The sequence below is a fragment of the Mycteria americana genome, unplaced genomic scaffold (genome assembly GCF_035582795.1).
Source record: "Mycteria americana isolate JAX WOST 10 ecotype Jacksonville Zoo and Gardens unplaced genomic scaffold, USCA_MyAme_1.0 Scaffold_192, whole genome shotgun sequence".
Classification (NCBI taxonomy): Eukaryota; Metazoa; Chordata; class Aves; order Ciconiiformes; family Ciconiidae; genus Mycteria; species Mycteria americana.
This window is the reverse complement of record NW_027445532.1, coordinates 31,698-48,548: the sequence shown is the minus strand read 5'-3', so window position 1 is coordinate 48,548 and position 16,851 is coordinate 31,698. Positions and strand designations below refer to the sequence as shown.

General features: G+C 68.3%; 1 protein-coding gene across 1 annotated transcript in view; it reads left to right on the top strand.

The window, feature by feature from the left end:
• The first annotated feature begins 3,119 nt into the window (after positions 1 to 3,119).
• The window catches only part of ATP2A1 (ATPase sarcoplasmic/endoplasmic reticulum Ca2+ transporting 1), a 42,098-nt gene continuing 28,366 nt past the window's right edge, over positions 3,120 to 16,851 (top strand). The window contains 9 exon segments of the mRNA XM_075489549.1: positions 3,120 to 3,299; positions 4,864 to 4,881; positions 5,043 to 5,125; positions 5,408 to 5,462; positions 5,465 to 5,511; positions 9,174 to 9,312; positions 11,233 to 11,313; positions 12,088 to 12,173; positions 16,387 to 16,684. Coding sequence (XP_075345664.1) covers positions 3,182 to 3,299; positions 4,864 to 4,881; positions 5,043 to 5,125; positions 5,408 to 5,462; positions 5,465 to 5,511; positions 9,174 to 9,312; positions 11,233 to 11,313; positions 12,088 to 12,173; positions 16,387 to 16,684 — 925 coding nt within the window. The 5' untranslated portion in view covers positions 3,120 to 3,181.

Sequence of the window (16,851 nt, the reverse complement as noted above, 5' to 3'; positions counted from 1 at the left end):
GGTCCTGTCCCCATTTAGGGTCCTTGTCTCCACTTTTGGGGTCCCGGTCCCCATTTTTGGGGTCCTGGTTCCAGTTTTGGGGGTCCTGGTCCCCATTTTTGGGGTCCCAGCCCCCAGTTTTGGGGGTCCTGTCCCCATTTAGGGGTCCTTGTGTGCAGTTTTGGGGTGCCTGTCCCCATTTTTGGGGTCCCGGTTCCAGTTTTGGGGGTCCTGCTCTCCGTTTAGGGCGTTTTGTCCCCATTTTTGGGGTCCTGGTCCCCATTTTGGGGTCCCTGCTCCCAGTCTTGCGGTCCCTGTCCCCGTTTTTGGGGTCACAGACCCCAGTTTTGGGGGTCCTGTCCCCAATTTTAGGGTCCCTGTCCGCGGTTTTGGGGTCCTATCCCCTTTTTTGGGGTCACAGACCACAGTTTTGGGGGTCTCTGTCCCCAATTTTGGGGTCCCTGTCCCCAATTTTAAGGTCCCTGTCCCCAATTTTGGGGTTCCAGCCCCCAGTTTTGGGGTCCTGTCCCCATTTTTGGGGTCACAGACCCCAGTTTTGGGGGTTCTGCTCCTAGTTTTGGGGTCCTTGTACCCATTTTTGGGATCCCACTCCCTGTTTTTGGGTCCCGGCCCCCGATTTTGGGGTCCCGGTCCCAGTTTGGGGCTCACAGCCCCCGTTTTGGGGCTCTGGGTCCCCATTTTGGGGGGCTCCCGGGCAGTTTCGGGGGGCTCCCATCCACTTTGGGGCCCTCACCCTATTTCCGACCCCCCCCCGAGGCATTTTGGGGGGCCCTGACCCCGTTTCGGGGGGGCCCTGACCCCATTTTGGGGGGGCCCTGACCCCATTTTGCCCCCCAGCATCATTTTTGGGGGTCCCTGTCCCTACTCCCCCCTCCCCCGGAGGATTTTTGGGGGACCCTGACCCTATTTTTGTCCCCTTTTCACTGGTTTTGGGGGTCCCAGCCCCATTTTGGGGGGTCCCAGCCCCATTTTGGGGGGGTCCCGACCCCGTTTTAGGGGGGTCCCGGCCCCTTTGGGGGTTTCCCAGCCCCATTTTGGGGATCCTGACCCCGTTTTGGGGGTCCCCGGCCCCACTTTGGGGCTCCCAGCCCCACTTTGGGGATCCTGGCCCCATTGGGGGGTTCCCAGCCCTGTTTTGGGGGTCCTGCCCCCATTTTGGGGGGCTCCCAGCCCCATTTTGGGGGGTCCCGGCCTCGTTTTGGGGGCCCCGCCCCCACTTTGGGGGTCTCTGGCCCCATTTTGGGGGCTCCTTGGCCCCATTTTGGGGGTCCCCGGCCCCGTTTTGGGGGTCCCGCCCCCACTTTGGGGCTCCCTGGCCCCATTTTGGGGGCTCCCAGCCCCGTTTTGGGGGTCCCTCTCCCCACTTTGGGGGGTCCCCGCCACCATTTGGGGTTCCAGCCCCATTTTGGGGGTCCCCGCCCCCATTTGGGGGCTCCCAGCCCCGTTTTGGGGGTCCCGGCCCCACGGGGGGGTCCGGCAGCTGCCGGGGATGGGCCGGGCTCGGCTCCTAATCCGGGGGCGCAGCTGCTCCCCTCCCCCCCCCGCCCCCCCCCCGGGGCTATTTTGGGCCCCAGCACCTTATAGGGTAAAGCCCAGCACCCTCCTTCCCCTCCCCCACCCCTGCACCCCACCCCCCACCCCCCTCCCCCCCCCCCGGGACCCCCCCGACGCCTCCGGCCTCGGCCCGGCCGCCCGGGTGCCGGCGGGGGGATTTATACCCGCCGTGGGGTGCCCCCCTCCCCCCGCCACCCCCCATCGCGGGGGGGGGGGGATGGGGACCGGACCTGGCACGGCGCTGCCCCATAGCCGCCGTGGGGCTGGGGGGGGGCCCCCCCGCTATGGGGCAGGGGGTAGGGGTAGAGGTGCGCGCGTCTCAGCCCCCCCAGTTGTTATGGGGTGGGTTGTAGGGGTCCCGGCCCCCCCGATGTGCTATGGGGTAGGCTGTGGGGCAGGCCGTGGGGCTGCGGGGGTGTGCGACTCAGGCCCCCGACCCGCTATGGGGCAGGCTGTGGGGGTCCCAGACCCCCCAACCTGCTATGGGGCAGGCTGTGGGGCTGGGGGGTGTGCGACTCAGGCCCCCGACCCGCTATGGGGCAGGCTGTGGGGGTCCCAGCCCCCCCAACCCGCTATGGGGCAGGCCGTGGGGTTGGGGGGTGTGCGTCTCAGACCCCCCAACCTGCTATGGGGCAGGCCGTGGGCGTCCCAGCCCCCCAACCTGCTATGGGGCAGACTGTGGGGCTGGGGGGTGTGCGACTCAGGCCCCCGACCCGCTATGGGGCAGGCTGTGGGGCTGGGGGCGTGTGCATCTCAGCCCCCCAACGCACTATGGGGCAGGCTGTGGGCATCTCAGCCCCCCCCCCCCCCCAACCCTCTACGGGTAGGGCATGGGGGTCTCAGCCCCCCAAGTCTCTGTGGGGCTGGGGGTCGGTGCATCTCAGCCCCCCAACCCGCTATGGGGCAGGCCGTGGGGCAGAGGGGGCCCCCCGTGGGGCCGCCCCCGCCAAAGGCCAAGGTTGGGGTAACCGGAGCCGGGCGGCAGCAGCTGCCGCTCGGGTTTCGGCCGGGAACCCAACACCCCCCCGGCCCCCCACGCCGTGGGGCAGCCCCACACCCCCCCCACGCCGGGGCCACGCCTGGGTCCCCTCCCCACCCTCAAAATGGGGTGGGGGGGGGGGGTCCCCGCTGACCCCCGGCGTGAGGACACGACCTATAAATGCCCCCCACGCCGCCGTGGGGCAGCCGTGGGGTAGGGGGCTGACGCCGACCCCCTGCTGAGACGGGGGGTGGGATCTGGTTTCGGGGACCCCCCCAACGCGATTTGGGGGGGGGTGGGGGGGGACAGATGGGGACAAGGGGGGGGGGGGGGGGTCGTGCGCCCCAGTCCTGCCTGTCCGTCAGGGCCAGAAATAACCCGGGGGGGGGGGGGGGGGGACAGGGGACATGGGGGGGGGGGACACACGGGGCGGGGGGACGTTGAGTGACGCCGGGGGCTGCGATGTCCCCGAGGGGCGGCGTCGGGCGGGGGGGGTGGGATTGGGGTGGCCCCTCATAAGCCCCCGCGTCGGCCCCCCGAGGGTGCCCGGATTTCCCCCCCGGCCCCCGGCCCCCCCCTTTCCTCCCTCCCCGGTGCGGTGACAGCGGTGACAGCGGCGGCGGCGGCGGCGGCGGTGCGGGGGCCGCGATGGAGAACGCCCACGCCAAGACGGTGGAGGAGTGCCTGGCGTATTTCGGGGTGACGGAGAGCGTGGGGCTCTCCCCCGAGCAGGTCAAGAGGAGCCTGGAGAAGTACGGGCACAACGGTGAGCGGGGGGACGGGGGGGGACGCGGGGGACGGGGGGACGGGGGGAGCGAGGGGACGTGGGGGGACACGGGGATGTGGGGGGACACGGGGGGGACACGGGGATGGGGGAGCAAGGGGACATGGGGATGCGGGGGGACACGTGGGGACGGGGGAGTGAGGGTATGTGGGGGGACATGGGGATGCGGGGGGACACGGGGATGGGGGAGCGAGGGGACGTGGGGGGACACGGGGACACGTGGGGACGGGAGGAGCGAGGGGACGTGGGGGGACGGGGGGACGCGGGGAGCGAGGGGGACGTGGGGGGACACGGGGGGGACGGGGGGAGCGAGGAGATGTGGGGGGATGCGGGGATGTGGGGGGACACGGGGACACGTGGGACGGGGGGAGCGAGGGGATGTGGGGGGACACAGGGACGGGGGGACATGGGGATGTGGGGGGACACGGGGGGGACGTGGGGAGCGAGGGGACGTGGGGGGACACGGGGAGGGGGGGAGCGAGGGGATGTGGGGGGATGTGGGGATGTGGGGGGACACGGGGGGGACGTGGGGACGGGGGGAGCGAGGGGATGTGGGGGACATGGGGATGTGGGGGGACACGGGGGGGACGTGGGGAGCGAGGGGACGTGGGGGGACACGGGGAGGGGGGGAGCGAGGGGATGTGGGGGGACGTGGGATGTGGGGGGACACGGGGACACGTGGGGACGGGGGGGGATGTGGGGACAGAGGGAGCGAGGGGACGTGGGGGGACATGGGACGTGGGGGGACACGGGGGGACACGGGGACGGGGGAGCGAGGGGATGTGGGGGACACGGGGGTGTGGGGGGACATGCGGGGACGGGGGGACACGGGGGGGACATGGGGGATGCAGGGGGATGCGGGGACGTGGGGAGTGAGGGGATGTGGGGGGACACGGGGACGGGGGGGACACGGGGGATATGGGGAGCGAGGGGATGTGGGGGGACACGGGGATGGGGGGACATGGGGGATGCGGGGACGGGGGGGACACAGGGACACGGGGATGGGGGGACACGGGGACGTGGGGAGCAGGGGGGACAATGGGGACATGGGGGGGACACGGGGCAGCAGGGGGACGTGGGGGCCCAACAGTGAGGGGGGACAGGGGGGACACGGGGGGACAGGGGGGACATGGGAGCAAAGGGACACAGGGGGACGTGGGACATGGGGGGACGTGGGGCACAGCGGTGAGTGCAGGGACGTGGGGGGACAGGGGGGACACAGAGGGACACGGGGACATGGGGACAGTGAGGGACGTGGGGACAATGGGGACATGGGGGACAGCGGGGGACGTGGGGACAATGGGGGACATGGGGACAACGCGGGACACGGGTGGACAAGCGGGGACAGGGGACGCGGGGGGACGTGGGGGACCGGGTGATCACGGGGACACGGGGGACACAGGGGACGTGGGGACACGGAGGGCCGCGGGGTGACAGATTTGGGGGTGCCAGGCGGGGGGGGGGGGGGGAGGTGACACCGGTGACACCGGTGACACCGCTCACGTGTGTGTGTCCCCCCCCAACGCGTCCCCTCTCCGCCCCGCAGAGCTCCCGGCCGAGGAGGGTGAGTGTTTTTGTGTGTGGGGGGGGGGGGTGACACATTTTGGGGGTGTCCCCCCCGTCCGCCTCCGCCCGGGCGGGGTTGTCCCCCCCACGCCCTTTGACCCTTGGCGTCCCCGCGTGTCCCCCCCCGACGCCGTTGTCCCCGTGTCCCCCCCCCCCCAGGGAAGACGATCTGGGAGCTGGTGGTGGAGCAGTTCGAGGACCTGCTGGTGCGCATCCTGCTGCTGGCCGCCTGCATCTCCTTCGTGAGTGCCACCGCGGGGGGGGGACACCGGGGACACTGGGGGACACCGGGGCGGGGGAGGGGCAGGAGGTGGCTTTGGGCGTCCTTGGGGTGACCTCTGGAGGGGGGGGGGGGGGGTGGGGGAGGGATCCGGTGTCGTCTCAAGTGTCGGCAGCTGCCGGGGGGGGGGGGGACACACACGGGGACGGTGGGGACATGTTGGGGACAGCTGAGCACCCCGCCCCCCCCCCCGCGGTGAGCTGTCACAGTGTCCCCTGTGTCCCCTGTGTCCCCCCCCCCCAAGGTGCTGGCGTGGTTTGAGGAGGGAGAGGAGACCATCACCGCCTTCGTGGAGCCCTTCGTATCCTCCTCATCCTCGTGGCCAACGCCGTGGTGGGCGTCTGGCAGGTAAAGGCGCGGGGGGGGGACGGATGCGTGGGGACGGGGTTGGGGACACGCGGGGACGGGGCTTGGGGACGCGGGGACGGGGTTGGGGACGTGGGGACGGGGTTGGGGACGTGGGGACGGGTTGGGGACGTGGGGATGGGGCTTGGGGACGCGGGGACAGGACCCGGGGACACGTGGGGACGGGCCTGGGGACACGGGGACGGGGCCTGGGGACACGGGGACGGGGTTGGGGACGTGGGGACACGGCCTGGGGACGTGGGGACGGGGCCTGGGGATGTGGGGATTGGGGCCTGGGGATGTGGGGATGGGGCCTGGGGATGTGGGGACAGGCTTGGGACACGGGGATGGGGTTGGGGACGTGGGGACGGGGCCTGGGGACATGGGGACGGGGTTGGGAACGTGGGGATGGGGCCTGGGGACACAGGGACAGGGTTGGGACACGGGGACAGGACCCGGGGACACGTGGGACAGGGCCTGGGACGTGGGGACGGGGTTGGGGACACGGGGATGGGGTTGGGGACGTGGGGACACGGCCTGGGGACGTGGGACGGGGCCTGGGGATGTGGGGACAGGCTTGGGGACACGGGGATGGGGTTGGGGACGTGGGGACGGGGCCTGGGACATGGGGACGGGGTTGGGAACGTGGGGACGGGGCCTGGGGACACAGGGACAGGATTGGGGACACGGGGACAGGACCCGGGGACACGTGGGGACAGGGCTGGGACGTGGGGACGGGGCTTGGGGACATTGGGACGGGACCTGGGGACACATGGGGACGGGGTTGGGATGTGGGGATGGGGCTGGGGACGTGGGGACAGGCTTGGGGACACGGGGACGGGACCTGGGGACACGTGGGGACAGGGGTTGGGGACGTGGGGACGGGGTTGGGGACGTGGGGACAGGGCTGGGGACACGGGGACGGGGCTGGGGACACTTGGGGACGGGGTTGGGGACGTGGGGCGGGGCCTGGGGACGTGGGGAGGGGACCTGGGGACACGTGGGGATGAGGTTGGGGACGTGGGGACTGAGCCTGGGGACGTGGGGACGGGCTTGGGGACACGGGGACAGGACCCAGGGACACGTGGGATGGGTTGGGGACGTGGGGACTGAGCCTGGGGACGTGGGGACGGGGCTTGGGGACACGGGGACAGGACCCAGGGACACGTGGGGATGGGTTGGGGACGTGGGGACAGGGCCTGGGGACACGTGAGGACAGGGGTTGGGGACACGGGGACGGGCCTGGGGACGTGGGGACGGGGTTGGTGACATGGAGACAGGACCCAGGGACACATGGGGACAGTGTTGGGGACGTGGGGACAGGGCTGGGGACACAGGGGACACAGGGACAGGACTTGGGGACACGTGGGGACGGGCCTGGGGACGTGGGGACGGGGTTGGGGACACGTGGGGATGGGGTTGGGGACACGGGGACGGGGCCTGGGGACGTGGGGACAGGGCTTGGGGACTCGGGGATGGACCTGGGGACACGTGGGGACGGGGCTGGGGACATGGGGACGTGGGGACAGGGCCTGGGGACACGGGGACGGGGCTGGGGACGGGCTGGGGACGTGGGGACGGGGCCTGGGGACATGTGGGGACGTGGGGACGGGGCTGGGGACGTGGGGAGGGGGTTGGGGACAAGGGATGCAGTTGGGGACAGGGCTCAGGACAAGGGGACATGGCTGGGGACACGGAGACGGGGTTGGGGACATGGAGCTGGGGACACGGGGACGCAGTTGGGGACATGGGGACAGGGCTGGGGACACGGGGATGCGGTTGGGGACAGGGCTGGGGACGTGGGGACAGGGTTGGGGACAGGGCTGGGGACAAGGGGACAGAGTTGGGGACAAGGGACAGAGTTGGGGACAGGGCTGGGGACATTGGGACGGGATGGGGGACAGGGTTGGGGACAAGGGGACAGAGTTGGGGACAGGGTTGGGGACATGGGGACTCGGTTGGGGACTTGGGGATGGGATTGGGGACGTGGGGACAGGGCTGGGGACAGGGATGATGGGGACACGGGGACGGGGTTGGGGACGTGGGGACGGGGTAGGGGACAGGGATAGAAATGGGGGGATGGGGACAGGGCTGGGGGACAGGGGGACAGGGCGGGGACACGGGGACGTGGGGACAGGGCTGGGGGACAGGGGGACGTGGGGACATGGGGACACGGGGACGGGGACATGGGGACGGGGCTGGAGGGAGGGGGACAGTGCTGAGGCTGGGGACGGGGACGCAGTGACAGCGACGTGGCCGTGGGGACAGCGGGGGTGGACGGGGGACGGGATGTCCCCACCCCTGACGTTCCGGTGTCCCCATGGTGTCCCCTGATGTCCCTGTGTCCCCGCCGTGTCACCCTGATGTCCCTGTGGTGTCCCCTGATGTCCCCACGCTGTCCCTCAACGTCCCCGTGGTGTCCCCTGACGTCCCCCAACGTCCCCGTGCTGTCCCCCATGTCCCCCCCCATGGTGTCCCCCGCTGTCCCCTGATGTCCCTGTGTCCCCATGGTGTCACCCTGATGCCCCTGTGTCCCCGCCGTGTCACCCCGATGTCCCTGTGGTGCCCCCTGATGTCCCCACGGCGTCCCCTCGCCGTCCCCGTGGTGTCCCCTGACGTCCCCCAACCTCCCCGTGCTGTCCCCCATGTCTCCCCCATGGTGTCCCCTGATGTTCCTGTGTCCCCATGATGTCACCCTGACGTCCCTGTGTCCCCATGGTGTCACCCTGATGCCCTTGTGTCCCCGCCGTGTCACCCCGATGTCCCTGTGGTGCCCCCTGATGTCACCATGCTGTCCCCCAACGTCCCCGTGCTGTCCCCTGATGTCCCCCAACGTCCCCGTGGCGTCCCCGTGGTGTCCCCTGATGTCCCTGTGGTGTCCCCGTGGTGTTCCCTGATGTCCCTCAACGTCCCCATGGTGTCCCCTGACGTCCCTCAACGTCCCCGTGATGTCCCCGTGGCGTCCCCGTGGTGTCACCCTGATGTCCCTGTGTCCCCACCGTGTCACCCCGATGTCCCTGTGGTGTCCCCGTGCTGTCCCCGTGCTGTCCCCGTGCTGTCCCCTGATGTCCCCCAACGTCCCCGTGGCGTCCCCGTGGTGTCCCCTGATGTCCCCGTGGTGTCCCCGTGGTGTCCCCTGATGTCCCTCAACGTCCCCGTGATGTCCCCGTGGCGTCCCCGTGGTGTCACCCTGATGTCCCTGTGTCCCCACTGTGTCACCCCGATGTCCCTGTGGTGTCCCCTGATGTCCCCCAACGTCCCCGTGGCGTCCCCGTGGTGTCCCCTGATGTCCCCGTGGTGTCCCCTGATGTCCCCGTGGTGTCCCCGTGGTGTCCCCTGATGTCCCTCAACGTCCCCATGGTGTCCCCTGACGTCCCTCAACGTCCCCGTGGTGTCCCCTGATGTCCCCGTGGTGTCCCCTGACGTCCCTCAACGTCCCCGTGGTGTCCCCTGATGTCCCCGTGCTGTCCCCTGATGTCCCCCAACGTCCCCGTGGCGTCCCCGTGGTGTCCCCTGATGTCCCCGTGGTGTCCCCGTGGTGTCCCCTGACGTCCCTCAACGTCCCCGTGGTGTCCCCTGACGTCCCCCAACGTCCCCGTGGTGTCCCCTGATGTCTCCGTGGCGTCCCCCAATGTCCCCTCGCCGTCCCCGCGGGGCGGCGGCAGGAGCGCAACGCGGAGAACGCCATCGAGGCGCTGAAGGAGTACGAGCCCGAGATGGGGAAGGTTTACCGCGCCGACCGCAAGGCCGTGCAGCGCATCAAGGCGCGAGACCTCGTCCCCGGGGACATCGCCGAGGTGGCCGGTGAGGGGGACACCGGGGGCGGGGGCGGGGGGGGGGGACATCGCCGGGGGGGGACGGAGTGGGGGGGACAGAGGGGGATGCCAGGGGGGACACCAATGGGGACATCGCCGAGGTGGCCGGTGAGGGGGACACCGGGGGCGGGGGGGGGGGGGACATCGCCGGGGGGGGACGGTGGGGGGGACGGAGTGGGGGGGACGGGGGGGGACGGTGAGGGGGACAGAGGGGGACACCGGGGGCGGGGGGGGGACATCGCCGGGGGGGACGGAGTGGGGGGGACGCCAAGGGGGACGTCACCGAGTGGGACGGTGAGGGGGACACCGGGGGGGGGGGGGGGGGACACACACGTCGCCGAGGTGGCTGGTGAGGGGGACACTGGGGGACACCGGGGGGGGGGGGACACTGAGGGGGACATCGCTGAGGTGGCCGGTGAGGGGGACAGAGGGGGGGGGGGGGACGTCACCGAGGGGGACGTGGGGGGGACACTGGGTTGGGACACGGGGGAGGGTGGGGACGTCGCCGAGGGGGACGCTGGGGGGGGGGGGGGGACGCACACATACGGGGACCTCCCAGTAACCCCCAGTAGCTCCCAGTAACAGCTGGCAGTTCCCAGTAACCCCCAGGAGCTCCCAGTAGGTCCCAGTATTTGCTGGCAGCCCCCAGTAGCTCCCAGTAACGGCTGGCAGCTCCCAGTAACCCCCAGTAGCTCCCAGTATCTGTTGGCAGCTCCCAGTAACCCCCAGTAGCCCCCAGTAACTGCTGGCAGTTCCCAGTAACCCCCAGGAGCTCCCAGTAGCTCCCAGTATTTGCTGGCAGCCCCCAGTAGCCCCCAGTAACTGCTGGCAGCTCCCAGTAACCCCCAGTAGCTCCTAGTATCTGCTGGCAGTTCCCAGTAACCCCCAGGAGCTCCCAGTAGCTCCCAGTATTTGCTGGCAGCCCCCAGTAGCCCCCAGTAACTGCTGGCAGCTCCCAGTAACCCCCAGTAGCTCCCAGTATCTGCTGGCAGCTCCCAGTAACCCCCAGTAGCTCCCAGTAACGGCTGGCAGTTCCCAGTAACCCCCAGTAGCTCCCGTATCCCCCAGTAACTGCTCGCAGCTCCTTGTAACTCCCCAGTAGCTCCCAGTAATTTCCAGAAGCTCCCAGTAACTCCCAGTATCTGCTGGCAGCCCCCAGTAGCTCCCAGTAACAGCTGGCCGCTCCCAGTAACTCCCAGTAGCTCCCATATCCCCCAGTAACTGCTCGTAGCTCCTTGTAACTCCCCAGTAGCTCCCAGTAACCTCCAGAAGCTCCCAGTAGCTCCCAGTACCTGCTGGCAGCCCCCAGTAGCTCCCAGTAACTGCTGGTAGTTCCCAGTAACGCCCAGTAGTTCCCAGTAACCTCTAGGAGCTCCTGGGAGCTCCCAGTAACCCCCAGTAGCTCCCACTATCTGGTAGGAGCTCCCAGTAGCTCCCAGTAACCGCCAGTAAGTGCTGGCAGCTCCCAGTAACCCTCAGTAGCTCCCAGTCGCCCCCAGTCACTCCCAGTAAGTGCTGGGAGCTCCCAGTAATGCCTGGTAGCTCTCAGTAACCTCCAGTAACTGCTGGGAGCTCCCAGTAACCCCCAGTAGCTCCCAGTAACCCCCCAGAGCTCCCCTTACCCGCTCCCAGTAACTCCCAGTAGCTCCCAGTAATCCTCCGGGCTCCCCTTACCCCTCCTAGTGCTCCCAGTAGCCCCCAGTAGCTCCCAGTAACCCCCCAGAGCTCCCCTTAGCCCCTCCCAATAACACCCAGTGTTCCCAGTAACCCCCAGGAGCTCCCCTTACCCCTCCCAGTAACCCCCAGTAGCTCCCTGCAGCTCCCAGTAAGAGCCCCAGTGCTCCCAGTAACCCCCCTCACCCCTCCCAGTGCTCCCAGTAGCTCCCAGTAACCCCCAGTTCCTCCCCAGTGGGAGACAAGGTCCCGGCCGACATCCGCATCATCTCCATCAAGTCGACGACGCTGCGGGTGGACCAGTCCATCCTCACTGGTAGGGGACTGGGGGGGACTGGGAGGGACTGGGAGGGGACTGGGAGAGGCTGAGGGGGATGAAGATGGACTGGGATGGACCGGGAGAGGCTGGGGGGGGACTGGGATGAACTGGGAGGGACCAGGAGGGGGACTGGGATGGACTGGGAGGGGACTGGGATGAACTGGGAGGGGACTGGGAGAGATTGGGATGGACTGGGATGGGATGGGAGGGGACTGGGATGGACTGGGAGAGGTTGGGATGGGACCTGGAGGGAACTGGGATGGACTGGGAGAGGCTGGGGGGGACTGGGAGGGATTGGGATGTGCTGGGAGGCACTGGGATAGCACTGGGACGGCACTGGGATGGACTGGGATGGCACTGGGAAGGACTGGGAGGCACTGGGACGGCACTGGGATGGACTGGGAGGCACTGGGACGGCACTGGGACGCACTGGGAGGCGCTGGGATGTACTGGGACGGCACTGGGATGCACTGGGAGGCGCTGGGATGTACTGGGATGGCACTGGGAGGCACTGGGACGCACTGGGATGGCACTGGGAGGCGCTGGGATGTACTGGGACGGCACTGGGATGGACTGGGAGGCACTGGGAGGCACTGGGATGGCACTGGGAGGCACTGGGATGCACTGGGACGGCACTGGGAGGCACTGGGACGCGCTGGGATGGCACTGGGATGTACTGGGACGGCACTGGGATGCACTGGGATGGTACTGGGAGGGACTGGGCGGGGCTGGGTGGGGCAGGGCGGGGCCCAGCGCTGTCCCCGCCCCCAGGGGAGTCGGTCTCGGTCATCAAGCACACGGAGCCGGTGCCCGACCCCCGCGCCGTCAACCAGGACAAGAAGAACATGCTCTTCTCCGTGAGTGCCACCCCTGTCACCTCCTGTCACCTCCTGTCACCTCCTGTCACCCCCTGTCACCCCCCCTGTCACCCCCTGTCACCGCCCCGCCGCCCGCGTCCCACCGTGTCCCCTGTGTCCCACCGTGTGTCCCCTGGTGTCCCCACCGTGTCCCACCACACGTCCTCTGGTGTCCCCACCACGTGTTCTCCACGTCCCATCTCCACGTCCCATCTCCGTGTCCCACCGTGTGTCCCCTGGTGTCCCCACTGTGTCCCCTGGTGTCCCCACCGTGTCCCACCACACGTCCTCTGGTGTCCCCACCACGTGTTCTCCGTGTCCCACCTCCGTGTCCCCTGGTGTTCCCACCGTGTCCCCCATGTCCCACCACGTCCCTCCTGGTGTCCCCACCGTGTCCCACCACATCTTCTCTGGTGTCTCCACCATGTGTCCTCCACGTTCTACTTCCATGTCCCACCACATCCCCCTGGTGTCCCCACGGTGTCCCACCACACGTCCTCTGGTGTCCCCACCACGTGTTCTCCACGTCCCACCTCCGTGTCCCACCATGTGTCCCCTGGTGTCCCCACCGTGTGTCCCCTGGTGTCCCTGCTGTGTCCCCTGGTGTCCCCACCGTGTCCCACCACACGTCCTCTGGTGTCCCCACCACGTGTTCTCCACATCCCACCTCCGTGTCCCACCTCCGTGTCCCCTGGTGTCCCCACCGTGTCCCACCACATCTCCTCTGGTGTCCCCACCACGTGTTCTCCACATCCCACCTCCGTGTCCCACCATGTGTCCCCTGGTGTCCCTGCTGTGTCCCCTGGTGTCCCCACCGTGTCCCACCACACGTTCTCTGGTGTCCTCACCACATCTTCTCCACGTCCCACTTCCATGTATCCCCTGGTGTCCCCACCGTGTGTCCCCTGGTGTCCCCACTGTGTGTCCCCCCATGTCCCCACTGTGTCCCACCACACGTCCTCTGGTGTCCTCACCACGTGTTCTCCACGTCCCACCTCCGTGTCCCACCTCCGTGTCCCCTGGTGTCCCCACCGTGTCCCACCACGTCTCCTCTGGTGTCTCCACCATGTGTCCTCCACGTTCTACTTCCATGTCCCACCACATGTCCCCTGGTGTCCCCACGGTGTCCCACCACACGTCCTCTGGTGTCCCCACCACGTGTTCTCCACGTCCCACCTCCATGTCCCACCGTGTGTCCCCTGGTGTCCCTGCTGTGTCCCCTGGTGTCCCCAACGTGTCCCACCACACGTTCTCTGGTGTCCTCACTACATCTTCTCCACGTCCCACTTCCATGTATCCCCTGGTGTCCCCACCGTGTGTCCCCTGGTGTCCCCACTGTGTGTCCCCCCATGTCCCCACTGTGTCCCACCACACGTCCTCTGGTGTCCTCACCACGTGTTCTCCACGTCCCACCTCCGTGTCCCACCTCTGTGTCCCCTGGTGTCCCCACCGTGTCCCACCACATCTCCTCTGGTGTCTCCACCATGTGTCCTCCACGTTCCACTTCCATGTCCCACCACATGTCCCCTGGTGTCCCCACGGTGTCCCACCACACGTCCTCTGGTGTCCCCACCACGTGTTCTCCACGTCCCATCTCCGTGTCCCCACCGTGTGTCCCCTGGTGTCCCCACTGTGTCCCCTGGTGTCCCACTACATGTCCCCCGGTGTCCCCTGGTGTCCCCACCGTGTCCCACCACACGTCCTCTGGTGTCCCCACCACGTGTTCTCCACATTCCACCTCCGTGTCCCACCGTGTGTCCCCTGGTGTCCCCACTGTGTCCCCCGGTGTCCCCGCTGTGTCCCACCACACGTCTTCTGGTGTCCTCACCACATCTTCTCCACGTCCCACCTTCATGTCCCCTGGTGTCCCCACCATGTCCCCCATGTCCCACCACGTCCCCCCTGGTGTCCCCCCCGTGTCCCACCACATCTCCTCTGGTGTCCCCACCACATCTTCTCCACATTCCACCTCCGTGTCCCACCACCGTGTCCCACCACGTCCCCCCTGGTGTCCCCACCGTGTCCCACCACATCTCCTCTGGTGTCCCCACCACGTGTTCTCCACATCCCACCTCTGTGTCCCCACCGTGTGTCCCCTGGTGTCCCCACCGTGTGTCCCCCGGTGTCCCCACTGTGTGTCCCCCGGTGTCCCCACCGTGTCCCACCACACGTCCTCTGGTGTCCTCACCACATCTTCTCCACGTCCCACCTCCATGTCCCCTGGTGTCCCCACCGTGTCCCCCATGTCCCACCACGTCCCCCCTGGTGTCCCCACCGTGTCCCACCACACGTCCTCTGGTGTCTCCACTATGTGTCCTCCACGTTCCACTTCCATGTCCCACCACATGTCCCCTGGTGTCCCCACTGTGTCCCCTGGTGTCCCCACGGTGTCCCACCACACGTCCTCTGGTGTCCCCACCACGTGTTCTCCACGTTCCACCTCCATGTCCCACCGTGTGTCCCCTGGTGTCCCCACCGTGTGTCCCCCGGTGTCCCCACTGTGTCCCACCACACATCTTCTGGTGTCCTCACCACATGTTCTCCACGTCCCACCTCCATGTCCCCTGGTGTCCCCACCGTGTCCCCCATGTCCCCCCACGTCCCCACCATGTCCCACCACACGTCCTCTGGTGTTCTCACCACGTGTTCTCCACGTCCCACCTCCGTGTCCCCCATGTCCCACCACGTTCCCCCTGGTGTCCCCACCGTGTCCCACCGCATCTCCTCTGGTGTCCCCACCACGTGTCCTCCACGTTCCACCTCCACATTCCACTTCCACGTCCCACCACATGTCCTCTGGTGTCCCCACCGTGTGTCCCCTGGTGTCCACACTGTGTCCCCCATGTCCCACTGTATGTCCTCTGGTGTCCCCACCACATCTTCTCCACATTCCATCTCCGTGTCCCACCTCCATGTCCCACCACGTCCCCCGTGGTGTCCCCACCGTGTCCCACCACGTCTCCTCTGGTGTCTCCACCATGTGTCCTCCACGTTCCACTTCCATGTCCCACCACATGTCCCCTGGTGTCCCCACGGTGTCCCCTGGTGTCCCCACCGTGTCCCACCACACGTCCTGTGGTGTCCCCACCACGTGTTCTCCACGTCCCATCTCCATGTCCCACCGTGTGTCCCCTGGTGTCCCCACCGTGTCCCACCACACATCCCTGGTGTCCCTGCTGTGTCCCCTGGTGTCCCCACTGTGTCCCGTCACACATCCTCTGGTGTCCTCACCACATGTTCTTCACGTCCCACCACATCCCCCATGTCCCCTGGTGTCCACACCGTGTGTCCCCTGCTGTCACCACTGTGTCCCACCACACGTCCTCTGGCGTCCCCACCATGCGTCCTCCATGTCACACCTCCGTGTCCCACCCTGTGTCCCCCATGTCCCACCACATGTCCCCTGGTGTCCCTACCACGTGTCCCCTGCTGTCCCACCACACGTTCCCCATGTCCCACCACGTGTCCCCTGCTGTCCCACCACACATTCCCCATGTCCCACCACGTGTCCCCTGCTGTCCCCCCGTGTCCTACCAGGTGTCCCCTGGTGTCCCTAACACGTGTCCCCTGGTGTCCCACCACACGTTCCCCATGTCCCACCACGTGTCCCCTACTGTCCACCCATGTCCCACCACATGTCCCCTGCTGTCCCACCACACATTCCCCATGTCCCACCACGTGTCCCCTGCTATCCCCCCCATGTCCCACCACGTGTACCCTGCTGTCCACCCACGTCCCTACCACGTGTCCCCTGGTGTCCCACCACATGTTCCCCATGTCCCACCACATGTCCCCTGCTGTCCCCCCCACACATTCCCCATGTCCCACCACTTGTCCCCTGCTGTCCCCCCATGTCCCACCACGTGTCCCCTGGTGTCCCTACCACGCATTCCCCATGTCCCACCACGTGTCCCCTGGTGTCCCTACCACGTGTCCCCTGGTGTCCCACCACACGTTCCCCATGTCCCACCACGTGTCCCCTGCTGTCCCCCCATGTCCCACCACGTGTCCCCTGCTGTCCCACCACACGTTCCCCATGTCCCACCACGTGTCCCCTGCTGTCCCCCCGTGTCCCACCACGTCCCCCCCATGTCCCACCACGTGTCCCCTGCCGCCCCCCCCCCACCTCCCCCCCTCCCCCCCCCCCCCCCGATGTCCCCAGGTGTCCCCAGCCCTCACCCCGCCCCGCAACCCCCCCGTCCCCATCCCGCAGGGCACCAACATCGGGGCGGGCAAGGCCGTCGGCATCGTGGTGGCCACGGGGGTGAACACGGAGATCGGGAAGATCCGGGACGAGATGGCGGCCACCGAGCAGGACAAGACGCCCCTGCAGCAGAAGCTGGACGAGTTTGGGGAGCAGCTCTCCAAGGTCATCTCCCTCATCTGCGTGGCCGTCTGGCTCATCAACATCGGCCACTTCAACGACCCCGTCCACGGCGGCTCCTGGATCCGCGGCGCCATCTACTACTTCAAGATCGCCGTCGCCTTGGCCGTGGCCGCCATCCCCGAAGGTCGGCAGCTTCCTCGGGCCCCTGCGGGCCTACAGTGGCCACCCTCCGTCCCCTGTGGGCCTGCAATGGCCACCCTCCGTCCCCTATGGGCCTACAGTGGCCACCCTCCGTCCCCTGTGGGCCTGCAATGGCCACCCTCCGTCCCCTGTGGGCCTGCAATGGCCACC